This window comes from Macaca fascicularis, chromosome 20 (genome assembly GCF_037993035.2).
Source record: "Macaca fascicularis isolate 582-1 chromosome 20, T2T-MFA8v1.1".
Classification (NCBI taxonomy): domain Eukaryota; kingdom Metazoa; phylum Chordata; class Mammalia; order Primates; family Cercopithecidae; genus Macaca; species Macaca fascicularis.
The window spans coordinates 11,370,788-11,397,487 of record NC_088394.1 but is presented as its reverse complement, the minus strand read 5'-3'; the positions used below and the strand labels follow the sequence as shown (position 1 = coordinate 11,397,487).

At 47.3% G+C, this 26,700-nt stretch overlaps 1 protein-coding gene across 1 annotated transcript in view; it reads left to right on the top strand.

Moving 5' to 3' along the window:
- Positions 1-392: 392 nt before the first annotated feature.
- Positions 393-26,700, top strand: part of TEKT5 (tektin 5) — a 69,643-nt gene continuing 43,335 nt past the window's right edge. The window contains exons 1-5 of the mRNA XM_045381764.3: positions 393-3,924; positions 7,147-7,230; positions 7,850-7,920; positions 15,148-15,291; positions 20,743-20,965. Of these exons, the coding sequence (XP_045237699.2) occupies positions 3,361-3,924; positions 7,147-7,230; positions 7,850-7,920; positions 15,148-15,291; positions 20,743-20,965 (1,086 nt within the window). The 5' untranslated portion in view covers positions 393-3,360. The remainder of the gene's footprint in view (positions 3,925-7,146; positions 7,231-7,849; positions 7,921-15,147; positions 15,292-20,742; positions 20,966-26,700) is intronic.

The window sequence follows — 26,700 nt, the reverse complement described above, 5'->3', positions numbered from 1 at the left end:
AAACTGTGTGGTAACACTAGATATTATAAATATCATAGATATTTTATTAATATCATTGTATGTTTACACTAGTTATTATAAATAGCATAGATATTTTATGAATATCATAGTGTGTTAACACAGTGTGCTAACTTTAGATATTATAAATATCATAGATATTTTATTAGTATCATAATGTATTAACCCTGTGTGTTAACACTAGATATTACATTTATCACAGATATTTTATGAATATTATAGTGTGTTTACACTGTATGTTAACATAAGGTCGTGTAAATATCACACATATTTTCTTAATACCATAGTGTGTTATGACTAGATATGATAAATATAAAGTTTTTTTTTTTTTTTTTTTGAGACAGAGTCTCTCTCTGTCTCCCAGGCTGGGGTGCAGTGGCCGGATCTCAGCTCACTGCAAGCTCCGCCTCCCGAGTTTAGGCCATTCTCCTGCCTCAGCCTCCCGAGTAGCTGGGACTACAGGCGCCCGCCACCTCGCCCGGCTAGTTTTTTGTATTTTTTTAGTAGAGACGGGATTTCACCGTGTTAGCCAGGATGGTCTCGATTTCCTGACCTTGTGGTCTGCCCGTCTTGGCCTCCCAAAGTGCTGGGATTACAGGCTTGAGCCACCGCACCCAGCCAAGATATTTTCTTAATATCACAGTGTGTTAACACTATAAACGTCAGATATTATAAATATCATAGTTTGTTAATATCATCATGTGTTAACACTAGATATTATAAATATCATATTTTGCTGATATCATAGTGTGTTAACACTAGATATAAATACAGAGATTTTATTAGTATCATTGTGTGTTAACACCATGTGTTAGCACTAGATTTTATAAATATAGATATTTGATTAGTATCACAGTGTGTTAACACTAGAATTTGTAGATGTGTTAGTTTACTAATATCACTTTGTGTTAACACTAGATATGATAAATATCAATATTTTATTAACATCATAGTGTGGTAACACTGTGTGTTAACACTTGATATTATTATAAATATTTTAGATATTTTATTAACATCATAGTGTGTTATATATGATATCATCTATATGTATGCGACATGTGTATGAATTATCTCTGGAAAAATCTGATAATATTAGTTATGTCTGGAGAGGCTACAAGAAGCCAAGGATGATGAGAAACCCTAAATTTCACTTTATACTTGTTGATGTAACACAAAAGACCTTTTTTCCCCTTGCCTCCCCCACACTTCCCTCCAAAATAATACTTTACCATAACCATTTAGTGCTTAAAAAAATACCTGAATCTTTCTCATCAATTTCTTGGCTGCCTTCTGTGTGCAGGCCTCTCCCGTACGTGACTCTTAGAAGATCCTGAGAGGTAAGGGTTGTGAACATCAGGAGGACCAGGGCCCACTTCATTTCTGATCCCACACTAGAAGATGTGGGTGTGAAGCCTTCCTTAGAGGTTTTCTGTGGGAATGAAATAAATGAGTCTATGTAAAGTGCAAGAGCATTGAAGGTTCTTACTAAATGTTATTTATCTTCACTTTCGCTGCCTTGGTCCTCTCATACCCACTCCTGATTTTAGGCGATTGGGGGAAGATTGCCATTGAACATCATACTCTACTAACAAAGACCATTTGACAGTTAGATTCATCTCTTTCCCATTTCAACAGCATGAAGAAGCCCCACAAATCAAGCAGTCCTCTTGTTCTATACCTTGTCACTTTGTTGCTACTCCCACTGGCCAAAGAGGGAGCAAAGTTTCTTGGTGTACTTAAAATATTGTTATAGGCTGGGTGGTGGTGGTGGGGTTGGGGTGGAGGGCTCATGCCCTTCCGTCTTGGTGGAGGCCAAGACGGAAGGATCACTTGAGGCCAGGAGTTTGAGACCAGGCTGGGCAACATAGTGAGACCCCCATCTCTACAAAAAAAAAAAAAAATTAGCCAGGCATGATGGCATGCATCTGTAGTCCCAGTTACTTGGGAGGCTGAGGGAGAAGGATCACTTGAGCCCAAAGGTTTCAGGCTGCGGTAAGCTACGATCATGCAACTGCACTCCAGCCTAGGCAACAGAGCAACACTGTCTTTCTGAAAACAAAAAAAATTGTTACAGAATATAGAGTTAATAACTTCTCTGGAACAAGAAAGCTCTTATTTTAGATACCCATCCATTCACTTATTCAATAGTGTTCTGGATGCCAGGAATTTAGTGGTGAGCAAAATAGACATGGTCTCTGCCTCCTGATGCTCAAGATCCCTCCCTCTATTTTTAGAAACCAAGTTTATTGAAGTATAATTGATGTACAGTAAAATTTACTCTTTTTAGTGGAAACTTCAATGGGTTTCAGCAAATGTGTAACCAACACAATTAAGATCTAGAACATACTGTCTTGCTCTTCCCAATTTTCTTGTGCTCCTTTGGAGTTAGCAACTCTACCCCAACCTCTAGACCCTGGCAGCCACTGATCTGTCCTCTGTCCGTATGGATTTGTCTTTTCGAGAATGCCATATACATGAACTAATACACAATGTCATCTTTTGAGCCTAGCTGCTTCCACATAGCTTAACATTTGAGATTCATTCGTGCTCTTTTGAGTAGTATTGCTGAGTGGTATCCCATGGTACCAATGGTCCTTCTTTTTTCTTGGAGAAAGTCTTGCTCTGTCACCCAGGCTGGAGTGCAGTTGGAGCAATCACAGCTCACTGCCGCTTCCACCTCCTGGACTCAAGTGATCCTCCTGTCTCAGCCTCCTGAGTAGCTGGGACTGCAGGCACCAGCCACTGTGCCCAGCTCATTTTAAAATTCTTTTGTAGAGATGGGGTCTCAATATGTTGCCCAGGCCAGTCTCCCATACTAGTAACTCCTGTACTTGAGCGATCCTCCTGCTGCAGCCTCCCAAAGTGCTGAGGTGACAGGCAAGAGCCACCATGCCTCACCTCAGATGGACCATTTTGATGCCATGTTGGGGACAAAGAAAGAAAGAAAGAAAACAACTTGCTTTGACCAAATTGGCCCTAGCTGATTGAATTCACTGGCTAGACTACATTAATTTTCCCCCCATGGGGCCCAGTTAGGTCTGGGAACACAGTTCCGTTCTAATAGGAAGATAAAATGTCACTTCTTGCAACCGAATCTGTGGATTACGAAACTCACATTCACTTTGCCGATCATTGTTTTGTCTTTTTGTTTTGGACAATATGGCCCCAGCTGGCCTGTAAGTGAGCAAAGGCCCCGCTAAGAGTCCCTCTCCCCAGGCTTTATGACACCAGTGCTGAGTCATAGAGGTTCTGCCAGTCCCCAGGAGAAGCACTTTCCCCTTTCCTGGTGATGACTTTGGATCCTTGAGCAGAGTTTTGCTCGAGGGGGGCTCATGGGGGAACATGGAGTTTCTTGGGACCACTCAGACTGCCAGTTACTGTGGCCCCAAGAAATGCTGTGGCTTGACCTCACTGCCAGCTGTACAGGCTCCAGTGATCCAGGAGTGCTATCAGCCCTACTACCTGCCCGGGTACCGCTACCTCAATTCATGGAGGCCTAGCCTCTTCTACAAGATATCCAACGTCCAGACCTGCCCGGACGAGAGCTCCAGCACCCTGCGGCCGCCCACCACCCTGCCCGCGCTGCGCTCAGCGCTCTTCTCTCGCTATAGCCCCCATGACTGGGACCAGTCCAACCAGCTGCAGGTGCGTGGGGCAGAGGCCTCCCGGCTGTGGGCCAGCCGGCTGACGGACGACTCCGTGAGGCTCTTGCAGGACAAGGACCAGTTGACGCAGCAGATGCAGCAGGGCACCACCCGGAACCTGGGCCAGAGACTGTCAGACATCGGTTTCTGGAAGTCGGAGCTGAGCTATGAGCTGGACAGACTTCTGACTGAGAACCAGAACTTGGAGACAGTCAAGAGGCGGCTGGAGTGCGCGGCCAATGAGGTGAACTGCCCGTTGCAGGTGAGTACAGGGTTGGGGACAGGGCTGTGGCCATGTGTTGGGGATACTGCACACTCATTCCACTTCCCTCGACTGAAGATCAAGGTGGCAGGCGCCTTGCAGATCGGTTTGAGCTGCACCACCGAATGTGATCAGTAATACAATCTTAGTCAATTCAGGATAATCCCAGTCAAATCAGGGTTTCTTGGACTCAATAGAATTTCCTTTTCTCCTTGAAGCTACATCAAAGTTGCAGGGGTTTCATGAAGATATTGTGTGCATACATATGCATGCCTGAGCATGTGTGTGTTCTGGTCCTTAAAGCACATACTTAAAATAACTGACCTATTTATTTATTTATTTATTTATTACACAGAGTCTCCCTCTGTCACCCAGGCTGGAGTGCAGTGGCTCAATCTTGGCTCACTGCAACCTCTGCTTCCTGGGTTCAAGCGACTCTCGTGCCCCAGCCTCCCGAGGAGCTGGGATTACAGGCGCCCGCCACCATGGCCAGCTAATTTTTGTATTTTTAGTAAAGACAGGGTTTTGCTATGTTAGCCAGGCTGGTCTCGATCTGATCTGCCTGCCTCTACCTACCAGAGTGCTGGGATTACAGGCGTGAGCCACTGCACCTGGCCCATAACTGCCTTATTTTTCCCCGTAATACTTATCCTCTAACATGATGTATACTTGATTGAATATTAGAATATAGGATCGTCTTCATCAAGGCAGAGACTTTTGCCTGTGTTGTCACTGATGTATTCAAGACCTGTATGTCTGTGTGGGTCCGTAATGACCAATATCGGTGCTGATTGATGTTGTTTACACTAACGTTTTGATTGTATTCCCAGCCTAGGACAGGGCGAAGCACAGAGTAGGCATGCAATAAATACATGCTGAATAAATGAGTAAATATCTAAATGTGACTGGGCGCAGTGGCTCACGCCTGGGTCTGGATACAAAGGGGTCTGGATAAGTGAATGTTTCTCACAGCACCCAGGAGAAAGTGATGGAAGGGGTTGAGTGGACACTGGGTAAGGAACCAGCAGCACCTATGGGAACTGACTTTGACCACACAGGAAGATGACTGGCTGCTCCCTGGAGTGTGTGGGGAACTCAGGACCTCTTGCCTGGAAGCCTCCTGCAGCTTCAGGGGCTTCTGTAGGAGAGATCCTGCCTCCGGATCCTCCTGGGAGACATGGCATAGGTTTCCATCACTCTGAGATGTTCAAACCCATGGAATGCAGGGAGCAGATTCCATACAATCCCAGATTCTCCCTGGGAAGGAGGATGGGCAGGGCTGCTTTTCAGAGCCCTACAGCAGCATCCCAAACCTACTGCTCTCCCTCCCACTCTCTTCTCACTCCCCCATCCTGTCTAGAAAGTCCAGCTCTGCCTGGTCACATCTGGCTTTCTCTGATCAGCCACATGGTGGCAGGGGGACCATCAACATCTCAATTCCATCTCCTGGGCTGCCCCCACAGTCCAGGCAGCCTCTCCCTGCACAATGTCAACCACCTCCTTCCTGGTCTCCCAATTCCTGCTCCCTTCCAACCCATTGTCCTCACAGCAGCCACTGATTGCCTTGATGGCCTCCCAGAAATTAACATCTTAATTCCTGAATTCCTCCATTCCTCCCCATAACCCCTGTCCCCGCTGTTGCTCCAGTCTCACTTCCTCTAATTCAGTGCCAATGGCTTCCTGTCTGTTTCTCTGCTGACCTCAGGGCCTTTGCACCTGCTGTTTTCCCTTCTAGTGCATTTCTATCCAGGTCTGCATCTCTGCTTCTCATGACGCAGTCCTTCTCCTCCTTAGAGAATTCCTCCCTGACCACTCTGCTGGTTACTCCTCACCCACTCACATCACCCTGAATATTTTCATCCTGGCCCTTCACACAGTTGGAAATGATTGAGTTCCTGGTTTGTTGTTGTTTGAGACAAGGTCTTGCTCTGTTGTCCAGGCTGGAGTGCAGTGGCATGATTTTGGCTCATTGCTTGACCTCCTGGAGTCAAGAGATCCTCCAACCTCAGCCTCCCGAGGAGCCGGGACTATAGACACGCACCACCACGCCTGGTTAATTTTAAAATTTTTTGTAGAGATGGGGTCTTGCTATGCTGCCCAGGCTGGTCTCTAACTCCTGAGCTCAAGTGATCCTCCCACCTTGGCTTCCCAAAGCGTTGAGATTACAGGCGTGAAGGAGGCACTGTGCCCAACCTGATTTTCTTATGGGAGTTGTCTCCCCTAGTAGAACACAGGCTGCGTGAGAGCAGGGACTCTCAGCCTGGTTCATTGTGCTATCCCCAGCACCTTAGCAGAGCACGACTCACAGAAGGGGTTCCGGAAATCCTTGTGGCACGGGTCAGTGACCGCCTCCCGTTTCTGAGTTCTCACATACATTTGCATCATGACATCCAGACCTTGATGTCCTGCTTCCTTCTGCTCCTGGGCCCTTTGTGACATCACGGGCTAGTATGCCAATCGCTGCTGTTCGTCAGCTTCCTATCATAGAGCACCCCTGAAAAGCCCCCTTTCCTGTCCTCTCTTCGGCTCTGCCCAGGTCTGCATGAGAGTTGTAAGACCCAGGGCTGTGTGGCAGGGTTGTCCTGACCACTTCCCCAAACTGTGCCTCCACTGGGAGATCTGCAAAGAGGGATTTTCATGCGTATTCACGGGTAATATTTATGGGCAATGTTCTCAGTGATTTACACTTGTCAAGTCGACTTCACCTGCACAATGGACCTGCGAGATAGGCACCAATGTGGCACCCATCAGCATAGGAGGAAACCAGCAGAGAGGTTAAGCAATTTGCCCAAATGCACAAAATAGGAAGTGGCCAAGCCCTGAATGAAGTCAGAAGAGAAGCTACATGGAGGATGGCAGCCAACACCATCTTATCTGAAATTATTATGAAGTTTTACTCTATGTATTATTGTATTTGGGGAAGGCTTGGGGCTGCTGATGCAATTATGGGAATCCAAATTGGTTCTTGAGATGCTACCTTGTCCTGCCTTCTCTACATGGGCCTTGCATCTCCAGATGTATTGGTCCTGTGGCAATCCACAGCTCTCATCCGGTGAGAAGGGGAGGCAGAAGCCCATCCAATGCACAGTAATGAGGTCACATGAGGCACCCAGGTTTCCGGGAGAAAGGAACAGATTGTGGCAAGGGTGGATGTGAGTGCCTTCTGCTCAGGGTCTGCATACAGCTGCAGGAAGAATAAGCTCGTCATGCTGCTTCCCACAGGTGGCCTTGGAGTGTCTGTACCATCGAGAGAAGAGGATTGGGATTGATTTGGTCCATGACAACGTGGAGAAAAACCTTATCCGGGTAAGGTATCTCTTAGGTCTGCCCAGCCCCTGGAAGGAGGTGGGACGGCCAGCAGGTCAGAGAAATTACTGAGCTACCTGTCAGGAGCAGAAGCCACATGTGTCACCCTGTGGAAAGCTAGGGCTCAGGAAGCATGGGTGGAGGCCTAGTTTGCAATTTAGGAACAGGGAGAAATGGAGTTATTTGACTCTCAGTCTTTTCATCTCCAAAATAGGCATGATAATAATATACCAATAACAATAATAAAAACTAGTGTTTATTGAGCACCTACTATATGTCATAGGCTATACCACTTCATATGCATTATTTAATGTAATGATAAAATAATCTATAAGTGAGTGCTTGGCACATAAAGTAGGTGCTAAATTTTCTTTTTTTCTGGGAGTCTATAAAAAGAAAGTAGAGCAAAAAAAAAGAAAAAAAATGGTGGAGCCTCCATAATCAACCCTTAGCTGCCTGGCCCTGGGGTCACGTGGATTGAGGCAGGGGCCCCAAATGACATTTCACCTCCTGGGGTGGAGGGTGGTCAGTGAGAGGGGAGGGGAGAAGTGAGGGCTGTGGCTTGAGAGACAAGACAGGTTCTAAGAGGCACCACTCTTTCTGACATTTTTCATTTCAGGAAGTAGATTTGCTAAAATGTTGCCAACAACAGATGAGAAAATTAGCTCAAAGGATTGATCTCCAGATGCGGTAAGGGTTTGTTTGTTTGTTTGTTTGTTTTTAATTCCCTCTCCTTGGGGTTTGTTTTGGGACTCCCAGGTTTCTGGGGGACAAGCCAGAGGGGCCCACTTGTCTCTGTGTGGTTCTTTTGGTCAGTGGTGTGCTGGTAAATGTTCAACAACCAGCTTTCTGGGGGAAAAAAAAGAGTCCTGAACGTAGGGTCAGCCAGTTTGGGTGGTGTAAATGCTACCACAATGGCTGATTTTAAGCTGCTAATATGATGTTACTGAGATGTGCACAATTGACTCTCACAAGCCGGTGCGTCACTTGTTACTCTTGTTTACAACGAGAGCCCTGGCAAGAGGCAGCTGGCCTCCTTGAGGCCCCTCTTAGCCTGTGGTTTCCCCATTTGAGTTCTAAACCTTGGGAGATGACAGAGGGTGGGTGGTATTAGGTAGCAAGGCCAGGGGCTGGGCACCTCTGCAAGGGAGCTGGTGGACGCATTGAGCCAGAAGTCTTCAAAAGAAATCAGCTTTTTGTTCTTACAAGATTATGTAACCAGTATCCCGACAAGCCTGGGGCCCCCCCTCATAATTAAAGGGAGACAAGTTTTACGGGGCTTGGGGCCCATAGCTAAGCCCTTGGCACCAACTGCCCCTGAAAGCAGCTGCCTCACCTCCACCTGTATCTGGCACTCACCTTTAACTCTTTCAGGGCACGCTGCTCTGCTGGTTTTTCCACTTCATTCACTCTTGACACAGAGACACAGAAAGCACGGGACAGGCTGGCAACCTGGCAGTGGCTGTCCGTCCCGCTGCCTGGTGCACATGGGCGGCTGGGGTGGATGCAGAGGGACCGGGCAGCTTCCAAAGCAGCCCTGGGAGCACACGTCTTGGTTTGCTGTACCCCAGAACCCACCTCCTCCTCTAGGAGCCCTCGGAGCCCCCGAAGTGGTTAGTGCTGGATGTTAGGAAGAAAGACATCACAAGCAAGTTACCCTTAGAGCAAAGAGCTTGGTCAGGGACAGACACATTGGAGACCCCTAGAAAGACATCAGGGGTGGAGGTGTATAGAGAAGATGCAAATATAGCAGGAGGGATGATGGCTGAAAGGACAAAAACAGAGTTGAAGTTCGATGGTTTGTGTGCCCCTGTCGTAATTTCTCACAATTCCACCTGTCATTGGGACTACTGTTACCTATAGTTTGTCTATAAATTGATTTGCTTAAAAAAACCTTAAGCACACCAGGGTGACTACAGTCAACAGTAATTTATTGCACATTTAAAAATAGCTAAAAGAGTATAAATGGGAATGTTTGTAACACAAAGAAATGATAAATGCTGGAGGGGATGGATACCCCAGTTACCTTAATGTGATTGTTACAAATTGCACGCCTGTATCAAAATACCTCCCACAAATATATACACCTACTGTGTACCCGCAAAAGTTCAAAATAAATAAATAATCAATTCAGTAAACAAAATTCCTTAAATATTCATATTTATTTGTTTGTTTGTTTGTTTGAGATGAAGTCTCACTCTGCTGTCCAGGCTGGAGTGCAGTTGTGCGGACTCAGCTCACTGCAACCTCCACCTCCAAGATTCATGAGTATCTCTGGCCTCAGCCTCCTGAGTAGCTGGGATTACAGGCCCATGCCACCACACCTAGCTATTTTTTTGTATTTTTAGTAGAGACAGTGTTTCACCATGTTGGCCAGGCTGGTCTCAAACTCCTGACCTCAGGTGATCTGCCCACCTCGGGCTGCCAAAGTGCTGAGATTATAGGCGTGAGTCACTGCGCTCGGCCTAAATACTCTTATTTAAACAGGCAAACTTTAACAAAGGGAGAATTGGGACAGGCCAGTGTCTTTGTTTTATTGCATTTTTCTCAGACTTTTTAAAAAATTACTTATTCATTTTTAATTGACAAAAGTGGTATATGCTGTATCATATAAAACATGATGCTTTGAAATTACGTGTATGTTTCAAAACATTGAAGTAATTTGAACTACTTAACATGTATGTTACCTCCCATACTTATTTTTTGTGGTGAGAACAGTTAAAATCTCAGTGATTTTCAAGTACACAGTACATTGTTATTAACTATGGTCACCATGTCTCTGGAACTTATTCCCCCTGACAAACTGAAATTTGTACTCTTTGACCAACATCTCCTCAATCCCCCACCCCCAGCCTCTGGTAACCACCATTCTACTCTGGGCTTTTATTAGTTCGATTGTTTTAGATTCCACATATATGGGGAGATCATGAGATATTTGTCTTTCTGTGCCTGACTTATTTCACTTTACATTATGTCCTATAGGCTCATCCATGTTGTCGCAAATAACAGGATTTCCTTCTTTTTCAAGGCTGAGTAGTATTCTGTCGTGTATACATGCCACATTTTCTTCATCCATTCATCTATTATGAGACACCTAGGGTGATTTCATGTCCTGGCTATCGTAAATTGTGCCGCAATAACTGCCCATTTTAAAGCTAGGTTGTTTTCTTGCTATTGAGTTCCTTATATATTTTGCATAGTAACCCCTTATCAGAGGTATAGTTTGCAAATATTTTCTCCCATTTCTTAGGTTGTCTCTTCACTCTCTTGATTGTTTTGTTTGCTGTGCAGAAGCTTTTTAGTTTGATGTAATCTCATTTGTCTATTTTTGCTTTGATTTCCTGTGCTACTGGGGTCATTGTCCAGACCAATATCATGGAACTTTTCCCCTATGTTTTCTTCTAGTAGTTTTACCGTTTCAGGTGTTACATTTTAGTCTTTAATCTATTTTTTTTTTTTTTTTGAGATGGAGTCTTCCTCTGTCACCCAGGCTGGAGTGCAGTGGTGCAATCTCGGTTCACTGCAACCTCCTCCTCCCAGGTTCAAGTGATTCTTCTGCCTCGGCCTCCTGAGTAGCAGGGGTTACATGTGCCCGCCACCATGCCTGGCTAATCTTTAATCTATTTTGAGTAGATTTTTGTCTATGGTGTGAGATAGAGCTCTAACTTATTCTTCGGTATGTACATTTCCACTTGTATCAATACCATTTTTACATGATATTGGGAAAGAAAGAAAGGAAGAAGCTGTCCTTTCACCATTGTGTGTTCTTGGCATCTTTGCTGAAAATCCATTGACTGTAAATGCCTGGATTTATTTCTGGGCTCTCTATTCTTTCTTCCAGTTATTTTTGTGATCTTCTATTTATGGCAAGAGAGAGTGGTTTTCCATTTGTAACTGCCATGGGATGTGACAAACCATGGCGCTGGTGGGGACAGGAGGGCTGACGTTTGGGAAGTGTTGTAGTTTGAGCTGGCAGAGTGAACCAATCACAGATTTGAAGTGGGGAGCTGGACCTCAGAGGAGAAATCCTGAGACTGGGGTCAGGAGGCTGCTTGTGCAACCCCAGATGGTGCAAGCAGAGGCTGGGGGAGCTGGGAGAACCAGGGAGACTGAGACAGATGCAGACAGTCCCAGAGACTGAGAGACACACAGAGAGAGATGAGCACTGCCATCAAAAGAGACAGACATGAAGAGATAAACAGAGACAGGGATGGGGAGTAGGGAGACAGAGGGACAGAGAGGCACAGAGTCAGATATGCCAGAAAGCGAAATCAAGAGACGAGATAGAGACAGAGAAAGGCAAAGAGATGAGGAGAGACAGATATGGAGAAAGAGGACAAGAGACCGGGTACAGTGGCTCACGCCTGTAATTCCAGCTTTGGGAGGCTGAGGTGGGTGGATCACTTGCGGTCAGGAGTTCGAGACCAGCCTGGCCAAAATGGTGAAACCCCGTCTCTACTAAAAACACAAAATTAGCTGGGCGGTGACGCATGTCTCTAATCCTAGCTACTCGGGGGGCTGAGGCAGGAGAATGGCTTGAACCCAGGAGGCGGAGGTTGTAGTGAGCCAAGATCACGCCACTGCACTCCAGCCTAGGCCACAGAGCAAGACTGTCTGAGAGAGAGAGAGAGAGAGAGAGAGATGTTTGAGCTTGGATAGAGACCGAGAGAGATGAGAGCAACGGAGACAGACAGCAAGAGCAAGAGAGAGAGAAAGCAAGCACAGAGTGAGTGAGGGAGAGGATGAGAGCAGGTGAGGGCAGCATTTCGCTTTGTGGAGACTGGAGGCTGAGCCACCCTGGATGGAGACTGTTTGTCGCTGGGCAGTGGCTGTGTGTCAGATGACTCCTGCCATCTCACAGGAGGCAGCTTGTGCTGCCAGAGGGATTGGGATTATACTGATTCACTGAGAGCTGGCCAGAGCCTCATCAGCCAGGCAGAGTCCGGTGTGTCCTCACGCGCTTGGGGAAGCTCTGCCGCTGAACTGCTCAGGTGGCCAACACCAGGCTGCTGGCTCATGGTTTTCTGTGAAGCCTGAGGCCTGCATCTAGGCAGGGTGGTGTCCTTGCCGCACCAGGTGAGAAAAGGCTCTTCCTGACAGAGGAAGTCACGTTTGGGCTTTTCCTGGTGGGCTGACAGCAGGGTGAGCTTGGCACTGGTCCGGCCCTTGGTTGTGGGCCAAGTAGGGAGGACAGGACTGCCTCATCTATCCCCAGGCCTCATGACAAGGGCCAGGCAGCTGGACACGCTGGACTCTGAGGCCCCCAGGTTTCCCTCTAATTCTCTGACATGTTTGCTTTCCACATCCTGGCCTCGCTTCACATTCCAGCTCATTCGGCAGGACAGGGCCCCATTTCTCCAGGGCTCTGCCAATTTGGAAACCCCAAGGGCCCCGGGTCAGGGGTTCCTCCTGCTCCGACGTGACCCGTGCTTCCTGATAGGTGGGAATCCCCACTACTGTCAGAATTTCACTTCCTGGCTCCTGGCCTGCTGGAAATCCCTCACCCGCAACCAACATCCATAAAAGAAAAAAAAAAAAAAGATATAGATGGAGGAGAGGGAGGGAGACACCCAGAGAGGCACACAGAGGCTGAGACAGAGAGAAACCAAGAAAGAGACAAAGGTTGGAGAGACAGAGACATAGACACAAGAAGGCAGGGAGAGAGAGAGAGACAGAGAACAGAGACACTCAGTTTAGCTGGTGTCTGACATACTCTCACTTAATGGAAGTTATTCCCTTCTCTACTCTTACAATTCTTCTAAACACTCCAAGGCAAAGTTTCAGCTGCCGCTTATGTGTCTCTAACATCAACTGATCTCTCTTATTTTAGCCAACAGGGAAACAGAAAAAGGACCAGGCTTAGAACCTTCTGGAGGAAGTAGATTCTAGCTAGGATTTAGTAAGTGCCTACTTAGTATTAATATTTATTATTTAGTGAGTGCCTACTTAGTATTAATATTTAGGTCTGAGGTGATCTTCTATCAGTGGAAAGGGTGATGGGTTTTTCTTTAAAGACAGGGATGTAAAATTTCCTTTTATCATACATTTATTTACATTTTAAAAGTGATTTTAGGCCAAATGCGGTGGCTCACGCCTATAATCCTAGCACTTTGGGAGACTAAGGCGGGCGGATTGCCTGAGGTCAGGAGTTCAAGACCAACCTGGCCAACATGATGAAACCCCGTCTCTACTAAAAAAATACAAAAATCAGCCAGAAGTGGTGGTGGGTGCCTGTAATCCCAGCTGCTAGGGAGAATGAGGTAGGAGAACCCCTTGAACCCAGGAGGCGGAGGTTTCAGTGAGCTGAGATCCTGCCACTGCACTCCAGCCTAAGCGACAAGAGGGAAACTCCGTCTCAAAAAAATTAATTAATTAAATAAAAGTGATTTTAAAAAGGAAAAATAAGTAGAGTTTGGTATTTGACAAGAATCATGGAAGTGGTTCTCAAATGTCTGGAATTTGGCAGTAATCGTTAAGTCTAAGTTTCTTAGCCAAGATACCAACCATCCCTCCTGGCTTAAGCCCTGGCCCTGATCCATTGTCCTCTCTTTACCTCGGCCCAGTCTCTGACCCCGCCCAGCCCCAACCCTACCCAATTCCTGTCTTCACCTAGCCCCCGACCCCGCCCAGTCCCTGAACCCACCCAATCCCTGTCTTCACCCAGTCACTGACTCCACCTAGTCCCTGACCCCACCCAATCCCTGTCCTAACCTAGCCCCTGACTCCGCCCAGTTCCTGATCCCGAGGTCTCTAAACACCTGGTGTTTCTAGCTTCTCTGCGTTGGCACCTGTGATGTTCTCGGCTTGGAATTCTCATTCCCCCAGCAGCAATTCACCCATAATGGCTACTCCAATTTATTGTGAAAACCCAGCTCAGACACCTCCTTGGAAAGCCTTCCCTGACCACCCTCTCATCCTCAATTAACGGTTTCCTCCTCTGTGTTTTTTATATTTTCAAACCTGCACAATGCCCTTACCATTCTGTTCTGTGTGTATATATACACACATATATAGTATTTGTATATATATATACAAATATATAGTATTTGTTCACACAAACCTGTGAGCAACTTGAAGGCAGTGACTGTGTCATCTTATTCATGTCTCATCCCTTGGTGCCCGGCATAGGGTCAGACACAATGATGGATTTACGAAGTGATTTGACTTGCATCAGACTTTGTCCAAAGTATGGGTTGATATCTTCTAAATTAGGTCAGCAAGCTACAGCTGGAGGGACAAATCTGGCCCACAATCTGTTTTTGTAAATAAAGTTTTATTGAGATGAAGCTGCAACCATTTTTACATATCTGTGACTGCTTCTGTGCACAGTTCAGTAGTTGCAACAGAGACCATATGACCCACAAAGCCTAAAATATTTATCATGCAACCCTTTACAGTAAATGCCTACCCATCCTTCTTCTAAAGGACAACAGGGGCCAGGTGTGGTGGCTTACGCCTGTAATCTCAACACTTTGGGAAACTGAGGCAGGAGGATCACTTGAGCCTAGGAGTTCAAGACCAGCCTGCACAACACAGCAAGACCGTGTCTACAAAATATTTAAAAAGTTAATCTGTCTGGTGACTGCACGCCTGTAGTCCCAGCTACTCAGGAGACTGAGGTGGGAAGAGTGCTTGAGCCTGGGAGCTCAAGGCTGCAGTAAACCATGACTGCACCACTGCACTCCAACCCGGTTGACAGTGAGACTCCGGAAAAAAAAAAAAAGAATAAAGGGCAAATCTGTTTGGACTGGAGGGAGCCTCTGGGTATGTGGTGGGGCATTGAGGTGGGAAAAGGACTGAGAAGCTACTGGGGGGCTTCTTGGGGGGCCAGGGCTTGTAACACACACCTGCCGTGTGGCCCAGGCTGGGAATTCTGGGCAGGTGCACAATCCAGGAATGACTCCTCCCTCCCTGCAGGGATAACCGAGATGCTCAGCACGCCCTGGAGAGGGACCTTGAGGACAAAAGCTCGGCGCAGTGCATCGATGAGAAGTGCTTTAACCTGAGAAATACGTCAGACTGCATCAGCTTCTTCCACGGCATGGAGAAAATTGATGGCACGTAAGTATTAGACACCCCCTCCCCATCCCTGGTGTGTTCAACTGGAGTGAGGGCTTCTGCTCCTGCCAACGAATGGCGAAGGGGCATCGTGCGCCAGCTAAGTGGGAAGTAGTGTGGTCGAACGGGGATCCTCCAGTGCAGGTGGCAGAATCCAAGTTGGGTTACCTAAAGACAAAATGGAATTTACCCGAGGGGTTATGGGGGAGCCACGAACTCAAGGGGAAGGCTGGAGAGAAAGGTCCTGGCAGGGGGAGCTGTGTGGTCAGAGTGCGTTCATCTTTCCATCCTTGCCCCACTGTTCAAGATCCAAATTTCGAGAGAGCATGCCATTGGCTTAGTGAGGGTCGCACAGCCATTGCAGCTCAGCAGTTTCACCAAAAAAGAAATTCCCAAATAAGTGACAAGCTTGGCAGGGAGGCCACCTGGGGTCAGCTGGTGCTGATAGTGGTTTAAGAGAGTGAATTCTTGCCTGGCCAGGTGTGGTGGCTTACCCCTGTAGTCGCAGCCCTTTGGGAGGCCGAGGCTGGAGAATTGCTTGAGGCCAGGAGTTCCAGGAGTTTTCCAGACCAGCCAGAGAGAGAGAGAGAGAGAGAGAGAGAGAGAGAAAGAGAGAGAGAGAGAGTGGAGTCTGGAGCCAGGTTGTCTGGCTTCAAATCCCAGCCTCTACACTAACACTGAGCAAGTCACTTCATTTCTTCGGGCCATTTGTGAATCTATACCCCTGGGAGAAAATTAGTACCCACTTCCCAGGGCTGCTGTGAGTATGAAAAAGGTGGGTGTATGAAGTTTTAAGTACAGAGCCTAGTATAGAATAATAGCAGCCAACATTTATCGAGTGCTTACTTTGTGACCTCATTTTCTCGTCACAGCAGCTACGAGGTGGTGCCTTCTGTGAGCCTGTCATGATCCTGGACATATCACAGAATTGTGAGATTTTATGCAGAATGAAAACATGCTTCCCACTTGGTAGTCTGAGGTCTGAGAGATGCTTAGGATGAGGAAGAAGGTGGGGTCTATCTTAGTTCCGCCTTCTTCAGTTAAAAAAAAAATCTCTAGTACATAGAATTGTGCTTGGCACATGTTGGTATGCAATAAATTTTTATTGAATGGAAGAATGAGTGTAAGGAGGAAGGGAGGGAAGGAAGAACCACAGGAAGGGAGGAAGGGGAGCGAGAAGGACGGTATTCCTTGGCAGTCTCCTTGGTCCAAGCCTGGGGTCACTTTCTGGATCTTACAAATGTCAAAGTGCTGAGGTGACCCTTTGGGACTTCCAGTAATGACAACTCCTGGGGACTTTCTTCCTCTTCCTGACAAGGTGCTGTCCCCCATGGCACTGGCAAGGTGAGCAGGACTTTGGGGGCTTGGCCCCCCTCATCTATACAGGGAGTCCAGAGGGTCTCTCTTCCCAAACAGATTCTTCTCCAGAAACCTGGCAGCCCCAGAGCCTCCAATTTCTACACCCAGGAGGGACCTGCTACTTGAAGTCCCCCATCTAGAGAATCCATCTGCAGAAGAGAGCTGCTGTTTGTGGCAATTAATTGCTCCCCAGATGTGCTAGCTTGGGGCTTTGTATTTGTGGTTTTCTTATGTATTTATTTATTCAAGACGGAGTTTTGCTCTTGTTGCCCAGGCTGGAGTGCAATGGTGCTATCTCAGCTCACTACAACCTCCACCTCTCGGGTTCAAGCGATTCTCCTGCCTCAGCCTCCCGAGTAGCTGGGATTACAGGCATGCGCCACCACGTCCAGCGAATATTTTTTGTATTTTTAGTAGAGATGGGGTTTCTGCATGTTGGTCAGGCTGTTCTCAAACTCCTGACCTCAGGTGATCCTCAGGCCTTGGCCTCCCAGAGTGCTGGGATTACAGGTGTGAGCCACCATGCCCAGCCTTGGGGTTTTCTTAAAGCAGGGCTATGTCTGGGCGGATGAAAGAGGATGTTTGGTGATTGTCTGAATTGCAGTATCTCTATTTTCTGGATTAACAGTGGTGATGATGATGATGATGATGGCAGTAGACACCTTGTTTTTTTTTAGACAGAGTCTCGCTCTGTCACTAGGCCAGAGTACAGTGGCACGATCTCAGCTCACTGCAAACTCTGCCTCCCAGGTTCAAGTGATTCTCCTACCTCAGCCTCCCAAGTAGCTGGGACTGCAGGCACGTGCCACCATGCCCAGCTAATTTTTGTATTTTTAGTAGGGACGGGGTTTCACCATGTTGGCCAGGAAGAGACACCTTTTACCTGGTGTCTGCTGTGTGCTAGACATTGTGCTGACAGCTTCATGTGCAACATCTCATGAATGATAAATATTTTTCGGGCGCTTACTCTGTCCAGTGCCATGATAAGGACTTCACATTTAAACACTCAGCAACCCTGGGGGTTGGTACCATTATCTCCATTTTACAATGAGGAAACTGAGGCTCAGAGAGGTGAGTTGATTGGCTCAAGCTCACACAGCAAACGACAGAGCTGTGATTCTGAATCTGCACTGAATACTGAGCCTGTGTGTTTTACCAATGGTGCCTTCCTGCCTCTCCAGCAAGGCCAGCTGTCCTCTCCATCTTTAGTGGACATAGACTCCAGAAAGCACTTCCCCCTACTGAGGCACACTGCCTGCTGAGGAGGCAGACTGTCTTTGGCAAATTCCTCCCCAGGGAGAATGTCATTAAGCGGGTTATTTTCTCTGGGGAGCTCAGCTGTCTGCTGCAGGGGAGGACAAGGGCTTAGAGGTTACTGTTCATGACATTGACAGTGTCCCCCCATTCAGAGGCCACAGAGACACTCAAAGTAAATCTGCGTGTTTCTCTCTGCTGTCCTTATCGTCTCCTCTTTCCTCGGTGTTCTGGGATGGGACGTTGTTGTGTGTTCTTGAACAAGATGCCTCACTCTCTGAGCCTCAGATCTTGGTGGGATGAAAGCTCTGAACCTGACATAGTGCCCCTCCTATCTCCAGAAGCCCGAGATGCCTGTTTATTGCTTGATTTTTAACTCCTGCAAAAGCCAGGCAAAACAATCACACACACTATATGATTTTTAAAACTTTCTGTGCACCATGCAACCTAAGTGTGCTTTAAAATGTCTGAAAAGAAGCCGGGTGTGGTGACTCACACCCGTAATTATAGCACTTTGGGAGGCCGAGGTGGGCGAATCACGAGGTCAAGAGATCCAGACCATCCCGGCCAACCTGGTGAAACCCCATCACTACTAAAAATACAAAAATTAGCCAGACGTGATGGTGCTCGCCTGTAGTCCCAGCTACTTGGGAGGCTGAGGCAGGAGAATTACTTGAACTTGGAAGACAGAGCTTGCAGTGAGCCAAGATCCTGCCACTGCACTCCAACCTGGCAACAGAGTGAGACTGTGTCTCAAAAAAAAAAAAAAAAAAAAAAGAAAGAAAGAGAGTTTTATTTCAGAAATGTGAGTTCAATTCCTGCTGCCTAAGTATAAAATTCTGCTTTATTTAAGAACTGGAGACTTCCTGGACCAGAAAAGACCTTGAGAAATTACCTAGTCTGGTTTATCCAGGACCTGAAGCCAACTCAAAGACATGCATGCGCTTGCTCAAAGCCTTCCCAGATGAGAAAACCCCACGTGGTCCATTGGTTGCTTGTTGCAGGGATTTACATGCTCTGCCAGGAAGAACTTTACTGAGGAGTTGCTCATGTGTCACCACCTCCAAGAAGCCTTCCCTGCCTGCCTTTGCCAATGTAGCCTGTGTCCCTGTCCATTGATCTCCCCAGATCCATTCTCCAGCTGCCACACTGTGTGTCCTGCACAACAGACTCTCCTCTGCAGACCTCCTCTCCTGGGCTCTCTGTCCTTTGATTTCCAGATGGGTTCAGCCAGGAGGAGGGGCACCAGCAGAAGACAGAGTGTGGGAGGGGAGAGGCTACGATTTCTTCCCCTGCTACCTCCCTCCCAGACACTGTGGTCGACCATGGTTCCTTCTCTTCTGGGGCTCTTATAACACCTACTGCTTCCTTTTCTCTTGCCCGTTACAGCTGGGATAATGACAACTTCATGCAGTTTCTTTTTACCTTTTAGTGGTGGGGATAGGGTCTTACTCTGTTGCCCATGCTGGAGTGCAGCAACGTGATCTTGGCTCACTGCAGTCCCTGACTTCCAGTTCAAGTAATTCTCCTGCCTCAGCCTTCTGAGTAGCTGGGGTTACAGGCATGGGCCACTACACCCAGCTGATTTTTGTGTTTTTAGTAGGGACGGGATTTCACTATGTTGGCCAAGCTGGTCTCGAACTCCTGACTTCAAGTGATCCTCCCGCCTTGGGCTCCCAAAGTGCTGGGATTACAGCCATGAGCCACCGCATTCAGCACTTCATGCTTTTTCTAATCCCTAACCATCTCAACACCCTTCCGAGTATTCATCTCTTCCCATTTACAGCCCTGACCAACACATAATGACACCACTCCGTTTGTCTCTTTCATCCTCCTGCTGCTGCTGCTTCTTTTGAGACAGGGTCTTGTTATGTTGCCCAGGCTGGAGTGCAGTGGTGCAATCACGGCTCACTGCAACCCCGAACTCCTGGGCTCAAGAGATCCTCCCACCTCAGCCTCCCAAGTAGCTGGAACCACAGGCATGTACCACCACACGTAGGTACTTCTTTTTGGCTTTTTTTATAGAGATGGGGGTTTCACCACATTGACCAGGCTGGTCTTGAACTCCTGGGCTCAACTGATCTGCCTTCCTCAGCCTCCCAGCGTGCTGGGATTAGAAGCATGGCTGGCCTGGCCCTCCAGTTTCTAAATCCCTTCCCAGCACATAACACAATGTGTAACTATCTCCTCGTTCACTGTCAATCTTCCTTCTCTGGCAATTAACCACCATGAGGGCATGGATGTTGCTGTTCTTGTTCATGGCTCTCTCCTAAGTGCCTGGAACAATGCGTGGCATGTGGTAGAAGTTGAAGAAATATTCCATGAATGAACGGCAGTGAAAGTAGCGTGGCCACATTCTCATTGCAGAGTTGGAGGGTCCCTGAACCCTCTCTGTGCCCAATGCCTGCTTCTTGGCTTGTCCGTGTTGTGTTTCTAGTGGCAGTGGTGTGGGTGTTAGAGAAAAGAGCTCTCTGAGGGAGCCCCTCTCTTTGACCCACTCACTGAGTGCCCTTCTGCTGACCAGCTGCTCTCTTTAGGGTTCTCTTGCCTCCCCTGTAAAATGAGGGTATTGGATCAGGACAGTGGTTCTCAGCAAGGGGTAACTGTGCCCTCCCCCAGGAGGGTACTTGGCAATGTCTGGAGCCATTTTTTGGTTGTCACAATGGGGTGGTCTGGGAGCTACTGGCATCTAGTAGGTAGAGGTCAGGGATGCTGCTAAACATCCCACAATGCACAGGAGAGAGAATAATCCCGATCCAGAGGCCAAGACTGCCCAGGCTGAGAAACCGCAGATTGTGAGGTCTCCCAGGGCTGCAGCAACTCGCCCCTGTGCCTTTGCAGGATCTCCGTACCCGAGACCTGGGCCAAGTTCAGTAACGACAACATCAAGCACTCTCAGAACATGCGGGCCGACTCCATCCGGCTGCGGGAGGAGGCGGAGCACCTCTTTGAGACCTTGTCGGATCAGATGTGGAGGCAGTTCACAGACACCAACCTGGCCTTCAACGCCCGCATCTCTGAGGTGACGGACGTGAAGAATAAGCTGCAGACACAGCTGGCGAAGGTGAGCAGATCCTCCCAGGACCCCTGCCTTCTCTGCCAAGCCCTCACCCTCCTCCCGTGAATCTGAGCAATTTCTGGGCCAAGCTGGCCCTGCCCCTGGTGCCAAACCAGTACCCTCCCTCCCCAAGGTCTGTGGTCTTGTTCTTTCTAAAAGCGGCCAAGGGCTGAGCTTCCTGGGGGGATTTAAGCATCCAGGGTCCATCCTCTCTTGCTCACTGGAGGATGGAGCCTGGAACTTAGCCTGGCTGTCCCCAAGAGGCTGTGACGCTCCCAGGACCCCTTATTCTCCATCTAAGACCCATGTGACTGAGCATGACAGGTGCAGGGAACGGAGCCCGGCAGCCCATTGTCTCTGTCACTCCGACATATCTTCTCCGCCCACAGCAGCATCTTTGGAAGTGTAACCTTTGACTTGCAAAGGCCTCAACAGAACCCTAACAGTCTAAAGGGATTTCCTGCTGAGGGATGGGGTGCTTTTTAGATCTGAGGAGTCTGCAGCACTGCCCGATTCTGTCGTCAGCCCGCTATGCCCACACCAGCTTGCCCTTTAGGCATTTTGCGTCATGTTGTTTCACACCTCGGGGCTGGCTCTTGGAGTCCTCTTTGGATGGAATCTATACTCCCTGCTCAATGCAAATTTAGATTCCCACTGGATGCCAGATGCTGCGCTAGGCACTAGGAATAAAATGAGGAGCCGTGTAAACATGGGCCCTGGCCTCTGGGAATTTGACATTCTCCTGGAAGAACAGTGGTGGCTGTGAAATTTATATACACAGAAAGAACTTGGATGATAGTCAGGTCAGAGGGAACTTGCCTTGAATTTGTATTTGCAGAACAGTACGCCTTTTTAAGGCCAAGCACAGTGGCTCACACCTGTAGTCTCAGCACTTTGCGAGGCCGAGGTGGGCAGATCACTTGAGGCCAGGAATTTGAGACCAGCCTGGCCAACATGGTGAAATCCTGTCTGTACTAAAAATACAAAAAATTAGCCAGGTGTGGTGGTGCATGCCTGTAATCCCAGCTACTTGGGGAGGCTGAGGTGGGAGAATCGCTTGAACTTGGGAGGCAGAGGTTGCAGTGAGCCAAGATCACACCACTGCACTCCAGCCTCGGCGACAGAGTGAGACCCTGTCTCAAAAAGAAACAAACACAAACAACAACAAAAAAAACTGTGCTCTTTTTTCTTGTGTCTGTATCTTTGGGGGGATTCGTGGGCTGCAGGCAGGGTTTGATGGAAATTACAGTGGTAGCTTCAGCCCACCTACATCTGCCACCCTTTAGTCTGGTACTCCAGAAGAGACAAAAAATAAATAAAGTTTGTTTTTCTTTTCTTCTCTCTCTCTGTCTCTTTTTTTTTTTTTTTTTTTTCTGAGATGATCTTGCTCTGTTGCCCAGGCTGGAGTGCAGTGGCACAATCATTGCTCACTGCAGCCTTGAACTCCTGGACTCAAGCGATCCTCCCGCCTCAGCCTCCCAAGCAGCTGAGACTACATGTATGTGTGACCACACCTGGCTAAGTTTTTTAGTTTTTTTAGAGACAGCGTTTCGCTATGTTGCTCAGGCTGGTCTCAAACTCCTGGACTCAAGCAGTCCTCCCACTTCGGCCTGTCAAAGTGTTAGGATTACGGGAGTGAGCCACCGTGCCCGGCCTCGAAACAGGAGTTTCCATGAAATCATTCCAACATTTTTATAGGAAGGAAGCAAGGGTGGGTGAGCCAGAGATTCTCATGGGACCCACACTGGGTAGAGCAGAGAAGCAGGGACATTGCCACCCAGAACAGATGAACAGGGAGTTGAGTGGCCAAAAGTTGGTGGGAAGAGGATTCCAGAGAGAGCAGCAAAGCAAAGGATGCGTCCGGGACGAAGCTGGAGGAAGGGGCAGGCGGGTCTGGGTAGGCCTGGTGAAGGGTTTGGATTCTCACCTAAGAACAATGGGGAGCCTTTGAAGGTTTTAAGCGGATAGTGTTTGGGTCCAAGCTTGTCCTTTTGTTGATTTCTTTTCTGCCTGGGTGGCAGAAGGGATGCAGCAGTTAAGAATGGATGCAGGGGCCGGACGTGGTGGTTCACACCTGTCATCCCAGCACTTTAGAAGGCGGAGGCAGGAGGATCACTTGAGGTCAGGAGTTAGAGACAAGTCTGGCCAACATAGTGAAACCCCGTCTCTACTAAAAATACAAAAAATCAGCTGGGCGTAGTGGCAGGCACCTGTAATTCCACCTACTCGGGAGGCTGAGGCAGGAGAATCATTTGAACCCATGAGGCAGAGGTTGCAATGAGCTGAGATCTTGCCACTGCACTCCAGCCTGAGCGACAGAGTGAGACTCTGTCTCAAAAAAAAAAAAAAAAAAAAAAGGAATGGCTGGAGTGGTTAGGAGGCTCTGGAAGAGGCCCAGGGAGTGGGGAAGGCTGCCTGTGCTGTGGTGGTGACATCAAGTGGAAGAAGGACTGGAAGAGGGTAAGATATCTGGGGAAGGCAAAGTTGGCATCGAGTTGGCCTGTGCACCTTCACTTTATCTTTCATGAACTATTTTCCTATTAATTCTCTAGGACAGGGTTGGCAAACTTCTTCTGTCAAGCGCTAGATGATAACTGTGTTCAGCTTTGCAGGCCATATGGTTTCTGCCCCTATGCTGCAAAAGCAGCTATGGACAATCTGTACACAAATGAGCGTGGCTGTGTTCCAATAAAACTTCACAGAACTAGGCGGTGGGCCGGATTTGGTCCACAGGTTGTAGTTTTGACAACCCCTGCTCTGGAACTTAGCTCAAAAGTCTCTTCCTCCAGGAATCCTTCCTAAACTCCACGGCCTATTTGCACTCACCATCTCTGGGTGGTCACTGTGTTCTGAGACTGTGTTTTTTGTTGCTTCTTCCATCTCATACCTTTTGGCTAGAACCACTGACCCTGAGCCACACTGCATGGGTGTGATGAATCCTCTGTAACCTTGGACAACTTTCTTAACTTCTCTGAGCCTCAATCTCCTTGTTTGTAGAATGAGGATAAGAATAACTGTCACAGGAGGCTGAGGCAAGGAGGATCGCTTGAGCCTGGGAGGTGGAGGCTGCAGTGAGTTGTGATTGCACCACTGCACTCCATCCAACCTGGACGACAGAGCAAGACCTTGTCTCAAAAAAAAAAAAAAAAAAAAAAAAAAAAGCAAAACCCAAAATGACTACCATGAGGATTATTTGAGTTAATGCAGGTATAACACCTAAAGGAGTGAGGGCACGTAGTAGGCACCATGTCTGTGCTAGTGGCTGTGATCTTACTGTACTAGTTTATTTACTTGCCAATATGTCTTCAGAGCACTGCTCCTGATTTAACCTTGTCCCCCTACTGCTTAGTAACTGCCTGGTACTGCTCACATCTTTGTGCAATGAATAGAAGGACTCTACAATGTTGAGGTGGCTTTTTTGAGACAGTCTCACTCTGTAGCCCAGGCTGGAGTGCAGTGACTCAATGTCAGCTCACTGCAACTTTGCCTCCCTGGTTCAAGCGATTCTCCTGCCTCAGCCTCCTGAGTAGCTGGGATTACAGGCACCCCGCACCCCCACCACACCCCAGCTAATTTTTGTATTTTTTGTAGAGATGGGGTTTTGCCATATTGCCCAGGCTAGTCTTGAACTTCCAGGCTCAAGTCCCCTGGTCTCAAGTGATCCGCCTGCCTCTGCCTCCCAAAGTGCTGGAATTACAAGTGTGAGCCACCATGTCCAGCCTACGATGTTGAGTTTTTTATTGAGGTTTTTTTTTTTTTAAAGAATGAAGCATGCATGAATGAATGCTTTTAATGTCTCTTTTTCTTTTTTCATGCAAAAATCCATTTTTTATGGTAAAATATGCATAACATAAAACTTAGCATTTTAACCACTCTTAAGTGTACAGTTCTGTGGCATTAAGTACATTCACACATTGTGCATCCATCATCACCATCCATCTCCAGAACTTTTCCATCTTCCCAAACTGAAACTCTGCACCCTTTAAACACTCCCTCTGCATTTCCATCTTCCCCCATATCCATGGAGATATGGTTTGGTGTGTTTCCACCCAAATCTCATCTTGAATTGTAGCTCCCATAAACACCATGTGTCAGTGGAAGGGACCCGGTGGGAGGTAATTGAATCATGGGGGCAGGTTTTTCCCATGCGGTTCTTGTGATAGCGAATAAGTCTTGTGAGACCTGGTGGTTCTATAAAAGGGAGTTCCCCTGCACGTTCTCTTTTGCCTGCTGCCGTGTTAGACATGCCTTTGCTCCTCCCCTGCCTTCCATCATGATCCTGAGGCCTTCCTAGCCATGTCGAACTGTAAGTCCATTAAATCTTTTTTTCTTTATAAATATCCCAGTCTGGCTGGGCGCGGTGGCTCAAGCCTGTAATCCCAGCACTTTGGGAGGCCGAGACGGGCGGATCACGAGGTCAGGAGATGGAGACCATCCTGGCTAACACGGTGAAACCCCGTCTCTACTAAAAATACAAAAAACTAGCTGGGCGAGGTGGCGGGCGCCTGTAGTCCCAGCTACTCGGGAGGCTGAGGCAGGAGAATGGCGTAAAAACCCAGGAGGTGGAGCTTGCAGTGAGCTGAGATCCGGCCACTGCACTCCAGCCCGGGCAACACAGCGAGACTCCATCTCAAAAAATAAATAAATAAATAAATAAAACTAAATAAATAAATAAATAAATATCCTAGTCTTCGGTATGTCTTTATTAGCAACATGAGAACACATGAATACAAGTAACCTCCATTCTACTTTCTGTCTCTGAGAATTTGACTCCTCTATGGACCTCATATAAGTGGAATTATACAGTAGTTGTCCTTCTGTGACTGGTTAATTTCACTTGACATAATGTCTTCAAGGCTCATCCATGTTGTAGCATGTGTCAGAATTTCCTTCCTTTTCAAGTCAGAATAATATTCCGTTGTCTATACCACATCTTCTTTATCCATTCATCCATTTATGGACACTTGGTGGTGTCCGTCTTTTGGCTCTTGTGCATTTTCTTTTAATGAGGCATCTCATACGGTGGATCAAATGTAGTTCGTTGTCATGTTTCATTGCCTGAAGTTTGTGGTCTGGGGATGACTTGGGAAGGCTCTTTTGGTTGGCTCTTGGTGCCTGGTTTCTCACCTGTGAAACAGAGATAAGAATTTCTACATGGTAACATTACTGTATTAATGAATTAATCTCTGGAGCTCTTAAAACAGTGCTTGACAAATGATCAACAGTCAGTAAAAGGTAACTGTAAGTATTAATTCAATTATTGATGGACAGAGAAAGGATATTTTGAGTGGAGGTGGAGAGAGCTAAACCTTTTCCCTTTCAAAATTTCTCTAGTGAGGATCCCTTGAGTCCAGGAGTTTGATGCTGTAGTGAGCTATGATCGCAGCACTGCACTCCAGCCTGGGTGACAGAGCAAGACTTTGTCTCTAAAAATTAAAATTAAAATAAGTTGAAATAAATAAATAAAAATAAAAATTCCTCCAGGGAAGTTTTGAATTGTTACTAACAACCTCATCACTGCAGACCAGAGGGTTTTTGCAACCTCATGGATTTTTATTAATAGTCATAATTTAATCACCAGCTGTTCTGCAAATAAGCTAGCACCCGTCTGAAATGCACCAAACTCCAACCCTACACTATTGACATTTTCCTGAGCAAAGATTTGTCTTCTGGTTGGTGAATTTCACATGGTGTTTTTCTAAAATAATACAGGAATTTGACTCAATGAAGATAAATATATA